The sequence below is a fragment of the Odontesthes bonariensis genome, chromosome 22, assembly GCF_027942865.1.
Source record: "Odontesthes bonariensis isolate fOdoBon6 chromosome 22, fOdoBon6.hap1, whole genome shotgun sequence".
Classification (NCBI taxonomy): domain Eukaryota; kingdom Metazoa; phylum Chordata; class Actinopteri; order Atheriniformes; family Atherinopsidae; genus Odontesthes; species Odontesthes bonariensis.
This window is the reverse complement of record NC_134527.1, coordinates 12150913-12164737: the sequence shown is the minus strand read 5'-3', so window position 1 is coordinate 12164737 and position 13825 is coordinate 12150913. Positions and strand designations below refer to the sequence as shown.

General features: G+C 41.3%; 1 protein-coding gene across 3 annotated transcripts in view; it reads right to left on the bottom strand.

Annotated features, from left to right (window-relative positions):
• Positions 1-5123: 5123 nt before the first annotated feature.
• strbp (spermatid perinuclear RNA binding protein) overlaps positions 5124-13825 on the bottom strand; it is a 77698-nt gene continuing 68996 nt past the window's right edge. For 2 of the 3 annotated variants that reach the window (XM_075455083.1, XM_075455082.1), the window contains exons 18-19: positions 13637-13690; positions 11197-11767 (exon numbers count right to left, since the gene is read on the bottom strand). In XM_075455083.1, the coding sequence (XP_075311198.1) occupies positions 11673-11767; positions 13637-13690 (149 nt within the window). In that variant the 3' untranslated portion in view covers positions 11197-11672. Of the gene's footprint in view, positions 8081-11196; positions 11768-13636; positions 13691-13825 lie in introns of those variants that run through there. The other variant, XM_075455084.1, reaches the window with a different exon arrangement.

Here is a 13825-nt window from a genome sequence, read left to right as displayed (position 1 = left end):
ATCTTCTTCCTCCAGTAAAAAAATTTGATCAGCAAATGCCATGATACCTAGAAAATGAAACCCACGTCATGGCCTGGTCCTAACCAGCCGTCACTCCTCAGAGCCTGGCACCAACAGGCGGTGCTGTCATAATCAAGTTGAAGTTTTCGAGTCATGTCAAATTAATCTGATTTATAAACAAATCAGTTTCCCATTTCCAGTTGAAACAAAATACAGATCATCCCTAAAATGTTGTCAGCAGTCCACGTTCATTTATAGCCCAGCGGAGTGCTAAACTGCACCGAGCACGCAGATGCCTCCATATACTGTGTCTGATTAGTTTCCCAGATTAGTGTACATAACTGTGAGATCAGGGAATGTAGTGGCCATGAGAGAAAGCACACAGATCAGTTCTATCACCTAAATGTGATCTGATATTTCTACCTCATCATCTGATCATTTTTCATCACTTCTCTATGTCTGACCAGTCCTGGTGGAACCATTTGCTTTAGCTGGATTTTCTGTTTCCTTTTTTCGAGGGTTTCAACGGGAGCGAGCACGAAAACGCAGTTACACTGACATCTTTTTGCTCCTCTGTCTCGCGTGTCCTGATATTTTTGTCACTCTCGAGGGTAAACTATAGAACAAAAAAGCAAGTATAAGCATGACTTGATGCTTTTCAAGTGAATCCCTCCTAAGCTCTGCCACATTTGGCACGATCTACCGATGCATCACGGCGGGCTTGGGCTTTCTTCATCTCTGTCTTGTTTGCTTTCCCTCAAACAAAATCCTGTGTGTTTTTCCCTTCAGTTGTTGCATCGCTGAAAACACACACACATACATACACATACATGCGCACAAACGCTCACTACTTGGCAGGATGATTGGCAGCTGTGGCTGTGTGCTGATGGTGTTGGATGCTGGAGATGTCACTGGATACCCGCTGGAGACTCAGCCATCAGCAGCGCTGCTCTGAAGACGACTGACAGGTTCATGGCTGAACCACTGTGTGCCGAAAATCTTAAACAAACTTGACAATTATCGCCCATAACTTTGACTCATAATGGCACAGTTACCGTCTCTTTTAGGCGTCAGAATGTGGTATTTAAAATGTGGACATTTCAAGTTGTGGACCTAAATTGAAAATGTATCCCTGTGCCATACAAAAAAGCTAAAAGAATGAGCCTAAATTTACATTTAGGACCTGCCCATAAATGCATAAGGGAAGACTTGGGGTCTTATACAAAACCATATGTAGATATGTTAAAGAACGTTTTATATTGCACATTTACAACATGTCTAATGACTGAGTTTTAATGAATGCGTCCGTTTTTTTCTGCAGGATTAGAGTGATTGTTGACAACAGATGAATCGTGGACGTGTTACTGAGAAGCAGCATTCCTGCGGCCCGGACACTGAACTGTCTGCTGTGAGTTTACGCCCATCTTGTCAAAAGAGATTGAAATCACCACGTCATTGTGTGCCGTCATCGGCTCCGTTATTACCAGGCTACGAACACAATGGCAATCTCTGGAGATTACAAGCATGTTTTTCTCTCTGCTATGCTTCCAATTTTTCAACAGAAGTGTCAACAGATAATTGATTTTTAAAGTTTTTGGTTTTTTTTCCCCTTTAACAGGTATTTGGATTTCTGCCCCCCTAAATAGTTCAAACCGCAACAACATAATTCCCCTTTGAGGATTAAGAGAATATCATTCAAGTCTTTTCTAAATTCAAAACACAGATTCAGGTTCCTCTGAGGATGATGTAAAAATATAATAATGTGTGTAAGATTGTATAAAATGTGCACGTTAGGGTTGTGAAACTTTACCTGAGAAACAATGACTTCTTTTTCTTACAATTTTAGAAATGTTGATCCAGATAAGGGTAAACTGTATGATTGTTTGTACGTACCTTTTAGTCTGAAGCACTTGATCTTCTCGGACATATCAAACATTTCCAGATTGCACACGAGCCACACATAAAGAATTTAGACAGGTGCTGGTGTTTCAATACAGAGTTTCAGTTAAGTTTGCTTTAGCCATTTGTTTTAGTGTAGGGAACAAAATTAGTTCAAACTGAGTTATTAAGAGATCACTGGTTTGGATGAGAAAAAAAGCCAAAAAAAAACCCCCCAAAAAAACACCTTCAGCGATTTGTTCTGTCGATTGCAAATACACAAACTAAAATAATTGCACACTTTTTTCCCTAAAATGTCATTACCTTTGTGTGGTCACCCACTCATGTTGTCATACCATTTAATAGGCGTCATCAGTCTACATTCCTTTCATACACGAGCCAGTACCTTCCTACTCTGGGTACAAACCGGCGGTTGTCACCCATTCATATTGAGGAAGTAAACATCATTATAAAGTGTTGACCTGAACGAGCCATAAAGTCCTCTTTGTGACAGAAGAAGAAGAAGGGGGGGGTAACTGTTGAACTCATAATTTGAGACCACAACATGACTTCTGTTTCTTGGCCATCTTGTTTTTATTAATTCCTTCCTTCACTCTCACTTGGACTTTACAGATCATGGTTACATGGTTGAAGTTATGAAGCAAAGCTTCCTGGTTAGGTGACACATAAATACGTCGTAAACTTCCCCCATATGAGCCATCGGACTCAAAGGGGTACCTAAATGACAGTTTTTATTTAATTTGTTTTACAATTTCACACATCATAGGGCATTAAAAACAATGTAGATATTTAGCACTTTCTCAGTTTTGTTTTCAGGTCATCAGGCATAGGAACAGTGGCAACCACAGATCATCACTGCAGTGAATGTTGCTACGGAAACAATCGACAAGTTCAAAATGAACCTCGTCATTCGCCGTCAGTGGTCTCCGTTAAGCACGACCTTTGTAACACTTCACAACTTCGATAACTGAATGGGTCAAGTAGATTCTGTGAACAGATATTACGTCAGAAATGTATAGGCAGCATCGTAAAACAGACTCTTTTTAATCCCCCTTTTTGTCAAAAAATTTGAAAAAAAAAATTATATTTACAGGAAAAACTAAACAACCATAAGATGCTACTTCTGTCAAAACAGTATTAAAGAAATTTTAAAAGAGGGAAACAAATACAGTATGAATCTTAACAGGGTAGATGCACCTAAAATAACCCTCACACACAAGCAGTTCAAAAGATATATAGGTGTAATTATATATATATATATATATATGTATCGATATATATATAAATTATATATGTATTTAGCCATATATATTCTGTGTATATACTTCCCTACAAAAAAGCAAGTGTACTCTTTCTATGAGTAAATACATTCTACTCGACAATCACTATAGCAACAGTGTACATTCCCAACCAAAATGCTTTGATCATTCATCAGAAGGACTTCAAACAATCAGTGGACCATGACCATGACCAGGAGGGATGCAACAACATGCTCAATATGACAGCAATATTGTGTGTGTATGTCTGCATTTGGGTGTAACACATCCGCACCGCCACCCCCACCCTGTCACAGATGCACAGATGCACACACACACACACACACACACACACACACACACACACACACCTTGAGAAAATGATGTGTTCAGCAGTTAGTTCGGTTAACTTTGCTATGTCTGTCGAAACGTGAGCCGGGATCTATTTCTGCTGCTCTGCAGGGCTCAGAGGGACTCGTGGATGGACTTCCCGGGGGTTTCTTCTGCTATTCTGTCTCCTTCCACTCCAAATTCAGCACTTTAAACTCCGATCTTCTAGCGCTAATACAAACAAAAGCAAGGGCCATCCTTCAGATGCTGGATTTCACTCACACAGATGTGTGCAGATGTTGATCACCAGATCCCATCCCCAAGATTTCTCAGCTCTGAGACTGCAGAATTATCAAATTTGTGCAACAAAGTCTTTAGTGTCTTTGGTGATAATTCCATCCTGCAGAAAGAAGAAGAGGGGTGTATATAAAAAAAAAAAAAAAAAAAAAAAAAAACACTTTCCCAAAGGCTTCCCTGCATTGAGCTTCCCTTTGTGATGCTCAACTTGGCATGAAGATGAACAGATTCTGGGAAACTTGGCTCTGAACTGAATGTGATGTTACTGGATGAAAAAAAGTCACTCAGAACTCCTTAACTACTGAAGATATTGCAGCATCTTAAGCTCCTGCGTGTTTTGCCAAGACAATTTTGATGACGGCACTCTTTTCCCGCCCAGCAGAGATCCATCATGTAGAGCGCTGCAGACAGCCCCTCGTAAAGCACCATGATGTTAAATGAAGATGTGTTGTCTCAGCTCTCCATGGCTCAAATCCTCAAATACAAACAAGGTCCAACCACTTCCACTGCACTCAAATGTACAATTAGCAGAGCAGAGACATTTCAATGTGCTTGGCTGTGAAATGCAGACACATTTACACGTGATTATATGTGTGCTTATGTGTGTATGAGGGTTTGTTTGTTTGCATTTGTGTTCGTATGTGTGCGTGTGTGTCAGGTGGCCCTGAGTACGATGCGTGGGTGTACTGCTCGTGCGCATTTTGTGCTTTTTTTTAGATCCACTGGTTTGTTTTTTTTTTTTTTTGTCGAACACAATCTGAGAGGCAGTGTTTGGAAAACTGGAAATGAGGTGTGTGTGCAGAGGGATATTGTTCGGGAAACACTCGACTGGGAAAAACATTCGTAAAATGGGGCACAGGTCCAGGCAAAATAATCATCTCAAACAATCAATCTCCAGAGAAGTTACCCCTTTCAGGCATTTCTGTGCAAGCCGGTCATGGCCGACATGGCCGACATGGCCACCGTGACAATGTTTTCAGGTTAAGCATTGCCACCTTCCTCTTGGAGGAGTTCATTTGGGTGAGCCAAATCCTCAGTCCTCCTTTAAATTCGCCATACTCGGAATAAAAATTGGATTTTCAAAGGATTGGGAAAAGAGCTGCGTTAGTTGGATATTCCACTTTGATTGCTGCTGTCAGTTAGCAGCGTTACGCAAAATATCCTGATCTTATTCATTAAAATTGTGAAATATGGCATTGGCCATGGTAGAGGATGTAATCTCTAAACGCCCTTCCTCTAACTCATAGGTGAATTATGTTGGTGTTCTGCTGAGCAACACGAAAATAAAATCAGTTATTGCGCTTTGATAATCCTTATTAAAAGCACAAACAACTCGAGGGCTTATTGTTTGAATCAAACATCAGGCCTATTCCCCATCCACTTGCCAGATTAATAATGAAAAATGGGTTTTAGTTTGTGACCCAATTTTACTTTTCCTCACATTTCATCATAAGCTCTAACAAGAAGCACACTTGGGATTTCTGCCCAAACAGGAGACCACAGATCCACAGTAAATTAACACCGTCTCTGACAGCGGACGAGCCCTGACCTGCACATTCCCATCTGCCTGTGCCAGTTTTAGACCGAGCGTGTTTATCTGCTCTCCCTCTCGGCCACCCTTCCTCTGCACGCGGTTGTACAGGCAACACACCAAGAGGACAGGGTCAGCAGTCGGGGTGACTCCTCCTACGTGTCTGCTCAGTCTGAGGGGAAAATGAAAAGGTTGCTCACTGAGGTATGACTGTCTGCCTTATTAATGTGGGCCATCTGGGCAGAGAGAATGGGGGCGGGGACTGTAGAAGAAAGTCTCAGCTGATATAGAAAGTCTGTTTTGACACAGGGGAGTGCCAAGTTATTCACCTGCATGTGAATTCCACACAGGACTGAAGAGTTAGAGCAAAGCAGCACTTTTCTCTGATCCAGACCCTTACAGATGAGAGCATCATTGTTCTGCTGGATGGGAAACTACAAAGAACGGCTTCACATGCAGTAGTTGAGCGACAGTCATGCAAGGCAAAGACTAACAGTCTCTTCAAGAACCAGGATCTAGTTAGTTTGAGAATTCCGAAAGAGCAGTGAAAGACATTTCGAAGGTGTAATGACTGTAATGACTGTAAGGTTTTGCAGACAGATTAACAATACTGGAAGTACACAGGATCCTTCCCGTTACAGTTAACAGCTCAGGTTGCAAAAGTCTTTTCATCAGTTCAGTGCGGTCACAAAAATCGAATGTATTCCTCCTATTGTCGGGAAAATTTGACTTTGAAGGTTTAGTGTGTGTCACCTCTTTTGCAGATGTCATCCCTGTTGAATCAAAGCTCCATAGATCAAACTCGTGCCTAGATCAAGGTGAGGGCGAGGAGAATCAAAGCGCCATGATGCACATTCTGTTCGACTGCATCTCTGCAAACACGGGTTTCATATCTCTGTCGAAGGTTAGAAATAAGAACCAACAGAGATGAAGAGCTCTCAGACAGACGTAAACACACCACTAGTGGACTAGTAAACGAGTAATAAACTCCTGCTAACACCCAAAATGTAGATCAAAACACTACTTGATGAAAAGCAATTTAGAGTTCAATGGAATATGTAATCTTTCGTCCAATAATCCAATATGTGCTATGGCAGGGTTAAACAGATGCCAGATTATTAACAAGAGATTATTCAAAGATGCTGGTTTCACTTCCTCGAGAGGACATTCCACTGAGAGTTTACGAACAGGTTTGTGGTTAAGCCTCAGTTTAGGGATGCAACTTTTTCTCTTTGTGTATCACTTGTGACGCAGAGAACCAAATGCCGATAATTGACATCACTTTTTTTCTTTTTTTTTTAAGGCAACATGAGACCAAGAAGAAGAATTGGGATACAGCTAAAATCCTCAGTCAAGCAAGAAACAGGCCACAGCACACTGAAATCTCCAATTCAAGGCCCCACTTTTATCCTAAATTTCCTCTGCTCTACATCTATAATTAGTCTGCTGGTAGTTTGTGCTGCATGTACAATAAAGCCAGTTCTGGCAACAGCAGCATCACCTCCAAACAGTGTTGAAAAACCAAAGAAGGGGACTGAAAGTGTGTGTGTGTGTGTGTGTGTGTGTGTGTGTGTGTGCGCAGATAGGAAGAGTGTCAGGGAGCTGTGCTTTTGGACCCTATAAGGCGAGCGGGCATGGAACCATTGATTGTTCTGTGTTGATAGTTGTGGGTCTGCTAATGGTGGAGGGAGGAGCGGGTCTATCAGAACATCCACGTACTAGAAACGCACAGTATTTGTAACAACAATATTCCCTGCCAGCAGTGAGACTATAGAAAATGTGCTTTCTGACAGGAAAAGTGTGTGTGATTAGGTTATGAGAGTGTTTAGGAATGAGCGCCTCTGATCCGGGCCATGTAAACAACCTCAGGCAGCAGAAAGCACGCTCAGAAAGGCTCAGAAAGACATCAAAGACAGAGGAAAGGAGGAAGGAAGGGAAGTAGGAAGCATTAATATTCTACTAGCACAGGTTAATAGGAATACCAAAGATAATATTGCATTCTCTAGAACTAGCTTCAATTGCTCAGTGTATATAAAATTGGAAGAAAGCTATACTGTGATATTACAGTTACATTTCACTTGATAATTCTAAAATAATTTATAACAACAATAATTATACTTTTGAGTATTTACATAAATACATCATATATTAATATTATTGTCAACACGTTGTTATAGAAACACACCGTACTTATGTGTATATAGTCATGTTATAGCCACACGTACACACACATACAATGAAGATACAATCAAAATCAACTATTGCAATGCTGTGTTGAGTAAAACTCTGCCAGACATTCACCGTTTCTCAAGTAATTGAGCTCAAAGAGACGAGTTCAAGTGTATTGCTATAAGAAAAAGCCAAAGTCCAGCCTGCTCTTGCGCAGTCGAGGCTGGGCTTTTCTCGTAAAATCCGTGTATTGCTTTAAGTAAAGTTTCTCCCCCTCTGACGAGGATAATCTGGAGAGAGGAGGGAGCAGAGAGAGGAGCTCCGCGCCTCTCGGTCAGCAGGTCAGAGGGCTAATGAAACCAAAACTTCTCTGAATCTGGGAGTGAATTCATCGTTCGGGACATAAAGGCGGCCCACTTGGACAGACGGAAAAAACAGTTGGGTGTGAGCAGCCAGGTGTCCTGTGTAGACAGACAGGTAAGTGTGAAGACAGGCTGCTGCCTTTAGAAGTCAGAGAAGAGATCCTGGGGACCCAGATGAATGATGAAAGGAGCGATGGTACGAGGCTGGTAGAACGGATTGTCGATGAACAGACCACCTGCAGTGATGAAGAACAGAGAACCACATGCAGTGATTAGCACTTCAAAAGACAAAACAAACATTACTTCAAGTAATTAATCTAACACACTTAAATGGTGTTCTCTACTAAAAGCACTTCAACATCTTGCAATCCTGGTATTCTATTTTTGCCAAGAGCCGGTAAGAAGATGAGAGGATAAGTAAAGTTGTTATGCTACACGTGTCTACTGAAAATGAGGCTGCGGCCATGTTAGACAAAGACTGCAGACAAGGGGAAACAGCTCTCCTGGTTGTATCCAAAGGGTTAAAAAACAAATCAAATCACCAACATGTGTAAAAGCAGATTGGTTTACAGATCACTCCTTTGGCTGCGGCAGGACTGAGCTGGAGGTGCGCAGCAGCTTGTGATCAGTGCCGTTTGTCGTTCTGCTAGATGAGGCAAAAACCACCAAAATAAAATGAAACTCAACTCATTCAATTTTTGACGTGGGGATCAGAATTCTTAAAAACTGCAAAATATCATCTTAGGCTACGGCTACACGAAAACGAAACAAGGTTTTTTTTGAAAACGGGTACGAAAATTCTTGCGACCACACGGCAACGCGCTGCTGTAAAGACTCAGGTCCAGACGAAAACGGATGAAAACGATGAAACGATGCAGTACACACGCCACTGTGTCACGCCACGCTGTGAGACAATAGAGAAGTGTTAAAATTGGCTCACAGCGTCAACGTTTGACTGACGCAAAAACGTTTTAGCTGTAACAATGGAAACGAAACGAGGCCGTTTTCAAACTTTCCCACTCTGGAACCCGTTCTCAAAAACTATCGTTTAGGGGTAGTGGGAACGTGGGAACGCCGGCTCCGTGTGGCCGCGACAGCGAAACGATAAGAAAAAGTATCGTTTACAGTGAAAAACGTTTTCGTGTAGCCGCAGCCTTTATTCTTGGTGGTGGAATGTGGCACCGCTGATTTAATCTGCACAGGAGCCAAGGGGGGAAAATATTCCATCGGAATTTAAGACGAGGGTTTGGGTTTGTGTGGGACTATTTTCTAGAACAGAGTAGTAACTCCGGTAGTTCCCTTGTAGCTTGACTGCTGCCTACCACGGTGATCCCACAGTTCCGAAAAATATTTATCATTCATTTATTTAGTGAAGGAGAATCGATAATAAAAATGTGCCACAGTGATAATATCAACTTGAGACAAGTCACAGACTTGGACTCGGAAATTTGCACAGCATCATCAGTCACACAACTTTCAGGAGAAAACAACAAATTTATTATAAAAACTCGAGTTAACCACTGTGACTATGGGGTCAGAAAGGTCAAAGTAAAACAAGCCGTTTCTGTCGCTACGGGAAAATGTATTTTTGAATATTTTAGGAACGTCTAGAGAGCACAAGTCTCGATGCGTTGGCCTCTGTAAACAAATTCTTTAAAATCTCTATCTTTAGAGTTCCCCAGCTTAGCCGTTTCCCCCCCGACTTACAATGACTTTGCAAAGCTGAGCCAGTAAACTCAAACCCCGATGAGGTTAAGAAGCATATTTCTCCCAATGTCCAAACTCTCATTTTGTTCCTTTACCGCTAATCCAAGTAAAAGGACACAACACAGTAGGAGCTGAAAGAGAGCCACACTCACAAATATTCACTCAAATATTTGTGCCGACTTTGGGTTTCAGCCACAAAATGTGCAGAGTAGAAAATAAGTGAGCAAATAAAATAAATTCATTTAAAAAAAGAAAAGATGAGAGACAGGTAAACAAAGGTTGCACCGAAATATTCTCACTGGCTCCATTTTTAGAAAAGGTTTCTTTTACCTAAAACAGAAGAGAACAAACATGTAACAGGTGGGGGGGGGGACACAAACAAACAAAACAAACCATCCTCAGTCGTGTGAGATTGAAATAAAGAGAAATACTACAAAGTGTTAAACTTAATGGAGCTCAACCAACCATTGGTCCTCTCATCCAATGGCTGCGCCTCATAGCCGAAACCATGGAGACGTCCTCTGAGGGTTACCACTTGCTTGCTGGATGACCGTGAGGTGGTGGGGGGGTCAACATGCACCGACCTTTGACTGGTCTGTTGGGTGTCTCCCTCACTGTAAGTTACTTATCCAGGCGCAGTTTAGCTTTACCAACAATGTCAAGTCATCTTAACAATAGTTTTTACATCATGGCTTCTACTCAGAGACGACTAGTTTTCAGCCCAGGTTTCAGTGATCGACACAAAAAAAAAAAAAACATGAGCAAACATAACAAATTGATACCCAAATAATGAAATAATTATAACAACATAAAAACACCGACAGGGACTCCTTTTCCTGCTTTTGATTCTCTGAGAACATTTGTGAGCCAACTTTTAACTTTTAAATAGCTTCGCAGTGTGGCAATAAGCCAGAGAAGTAACATATGGAGGTTTAAATCCAAGTGGAATTAACACGCTGAACACAGAGTGGTGTGCGAATCATGCAGGCGAATGCAAGATGGAGGATCTTGCAGAGGTTTCTAATTGGTACACTGGAAAAAATGCCCCTCCAAAAATAAGTTAAAAAAAACAGCAAATACAGGACGTTTTTGCTTGAAATAAGCAAAAAATCTGCCAATGGAACTAGTGAAAATCGGCTTGTCAAGATTTCTTGAAATAAAATGTGATATTTAGGACTTTTGAGTTAAAAGTGATCTTGAAATTAGCTTAAAAACCTCTTCAAATGAAAAAAAAAAAAAGCTTGTTTCATGTGAAATATGACTCAAAACAAGATATTTTCAAGACTTTTTCACTTAACAAGATATTCAAGATGTATTGTATTAAAACAAGTCCCTATATCTTGCTGAAATGGTACTAGTTAGGCAGTTGTGTCTTATATCAAGTGTAATGAGATACTCAATGAGAAAAATATACCTGGTAAGATTTAGATTTTTTCCAGTGTAATTTTTCTCTGGATGTCTACTGATGAGACGCTGGGTCAAAATGCGTGGGCAGTCTGAAATTTTATCTGAGTAAAGTCAGGAAGCAGGAACTCATGTGCGACAGCAAAATGAGCAGATTTAAAGTTGGTCATTCTCAGGAAAATCAAACCAAACCAGAGGGTGCCAGCTGACAGCCTTTAAATCACACGTACAACAGGCACCGTTCAGCTTTTTTTGGGGATGAGTTTTATTTTTCAGCATTGACGATTTATTCCTGTACATCCTTCACACAGCTCACATTCTTCCTCCATTTATACACAGAATATGTGTGTCGTGTGCTACATTGAAAGGGCATCATCCTCTTAGCAAAGACTGAGCAAAATAAAATGCTGATATATATATATATATATATATATATATATAAAATTTAGACTCAAAGACAGGTAACAATTCACAGTACAAATCTTTCAAGTTTTTTTTCTTTTTTTTTTTTTACACTTAAGAACTTAGACCTGCAGTTTTTTATTCATAAAAGTTTTTTTAAACAGTAAGAAAACAAACAAACAAACAAACAAACAAACAAAGACCCCACCCAAAAAAAAGCTCTTTTACAAATATTCTGCTCAAGTCCTTAATCCTTCCACCATCATTAATAGTGTAGGAAAAAAAAAAAAAAAAAAGAATGACTGAGTTTCCCTTCTAATAAAAAAAGGTTGGCTGCATTTGGTATGTGTGGGGGACGGGATAGGCGGGCACTTTCATGACAGGCAACAGAAGCATTCTCTTGGGCAAACCTAGAGGGGAGACATGAGAAGAGCATAGCTCTGCATGAGTCCAGGGCAACAAAAAACAAACAAACCCCCCCAAAAAGTCTCTATGCTCACTGTACCACATAATATGCTACGGGTATGTATAAGAAACCCAAACACACCTCGAGCTAGACAAGCAAGGCTCCCAGGAGGGGGAAGTGTAAGTGTGTGAGAACAGCCGGGAGTGTATGCGCGCGATGTGACAGCGCTTATTAGTGGTTAGACGAGCCGAGAAGGAAGGAGAGTTAAAGGCAAGGAAAAGAAATTAGTGGAGTTTGGTTTGTCTCATGAAAATGTCTTGAACCAAATTAACTGTTAAGAGCCGCAACTTAGTGACCAACAACAAAAACAAAGCACACGAGGAGTCAAATCTGCTGGACTATCTGAGGACCGGTTCTGTCAGTGTGGGGTCACACTGATACATCATCACAATCCACAATAACAGAAATAATAAGAATATACTTTGTTCTGTTCTCTAGAAATATTGCATGATCTAAGGCTCTGAAGTATTTTCGGTAGCAGCAAAGCAAAGCACAGCGAAAAAGCAGGAACGAGATGAAAGTCAAATGTGTTTGTTTACCTCTCGGATTGAAACCGAAGCCTCCTAAGACGTGACTTCTTATGCACTTGTGGGAGGTCATGGCTCAGGTTATTACATATTTATACAAGCCGGGATTCATGACACTGAGTGAGTAACACGGCAGAGATTTACTGCATGCACCGCATCTCCCCGCAAAAGCTGCAGCACATGTAATCGCCCTTTCTACTTCTGAGATACGAATCAAACTACTGAATGACTTCACTAATATGTGGCACATGAATATGTCAGTGAATGCAGACTATTTCAACTTGCACAATTCTATGAAAAAACTGCACGGATGCTGTGGAAGCGCAACAGCCCAAACCCACACTAACGCTGCTTCCAGCACACATAAACACATAAACTGAGGTGCGCTTCATATTCAGTGCTGTTGGATTCTCAGAGGTACTAAATGCCTATCTGAGGGCCTCAGAGGTGTTTCTCCAAGCACATAAGACCCATTCAAACCCAAGGCTGTAGGAAGGACATAGAGGCCTCCGGACGCTACATGTGTACACACACGAAACAAGGCAGAGTCTGTTGAGGTAAATAAAACAGTGTGCATGTGTGTGGGTCTGAGACAGTGAGACGGATGGGAGGGAATTCTGCTCCAATATCTTTACTAGTAAAGGTCAAGGACTAATAAGGATCTTAACCAATAAATGTCTTAATATGGGTGTGTGCGTTTGTAAGAACCCAGTGACCAGCAGTGATGACACAGACAAGGAAAGAAATATCAAAGCAGCTGTGCTGCAGTGGCAAAGATGCTGCGTTCTGCTTATCTGAACAGAAAAGAGGACGATAGAGCAAGCAGCGTGTTTGGTTATTAAGTTAGAAGTGACTGCTCTACCACACAGCTTTCTGCTGTGAGTGCAAAGGACTGCAAGTACGGGTGTGTGCGTGTGTGTGTGTGTGTCAGTTTCAGCAAGATGTTAAGTCACAGCTTGAGGCAGATGACGACAGTTTACTGATAGAACAGTGGTCCAAACATAAGAAATGTGGGAGTGAAAGCGGCGAGCAGATTAAGAAACAAGGACTCATTAGAAGACCTCCTACAGACTGATAGAAAGACAGATCTGAAGCACAAAGCTGGAAAAGAGCCACCTGTTTAAGCTTTGTACATGAATATAGATAACCGTAAAACCTCAGAAAGGGTTGTAGGTGTAAGGTAGAAAATTTCCGGACACTCATTAATCTAGCCAGGAATGGTTAGAAAGGGAGGAAAGTTATAGATGGGAAAAGGAAGGTGAAAGAATGAGGGAAGAAGCACGTACCGTAAGCTGGGGCAGCTGCTGCAGCAGGGCTGTAGCCATACGGTGTCCCAAAGCCTGTTGGGGAAGAGGTTACAGGGTCCAATTCAATTCAAATCAAATACTGGTTTTATTCCAAGCTTCACCTTTCACCATTTCTGTACGAGTGTCTGGCCAGTCCTGATTCTAAAAGAAAGCTGCAGTTTCAGAATA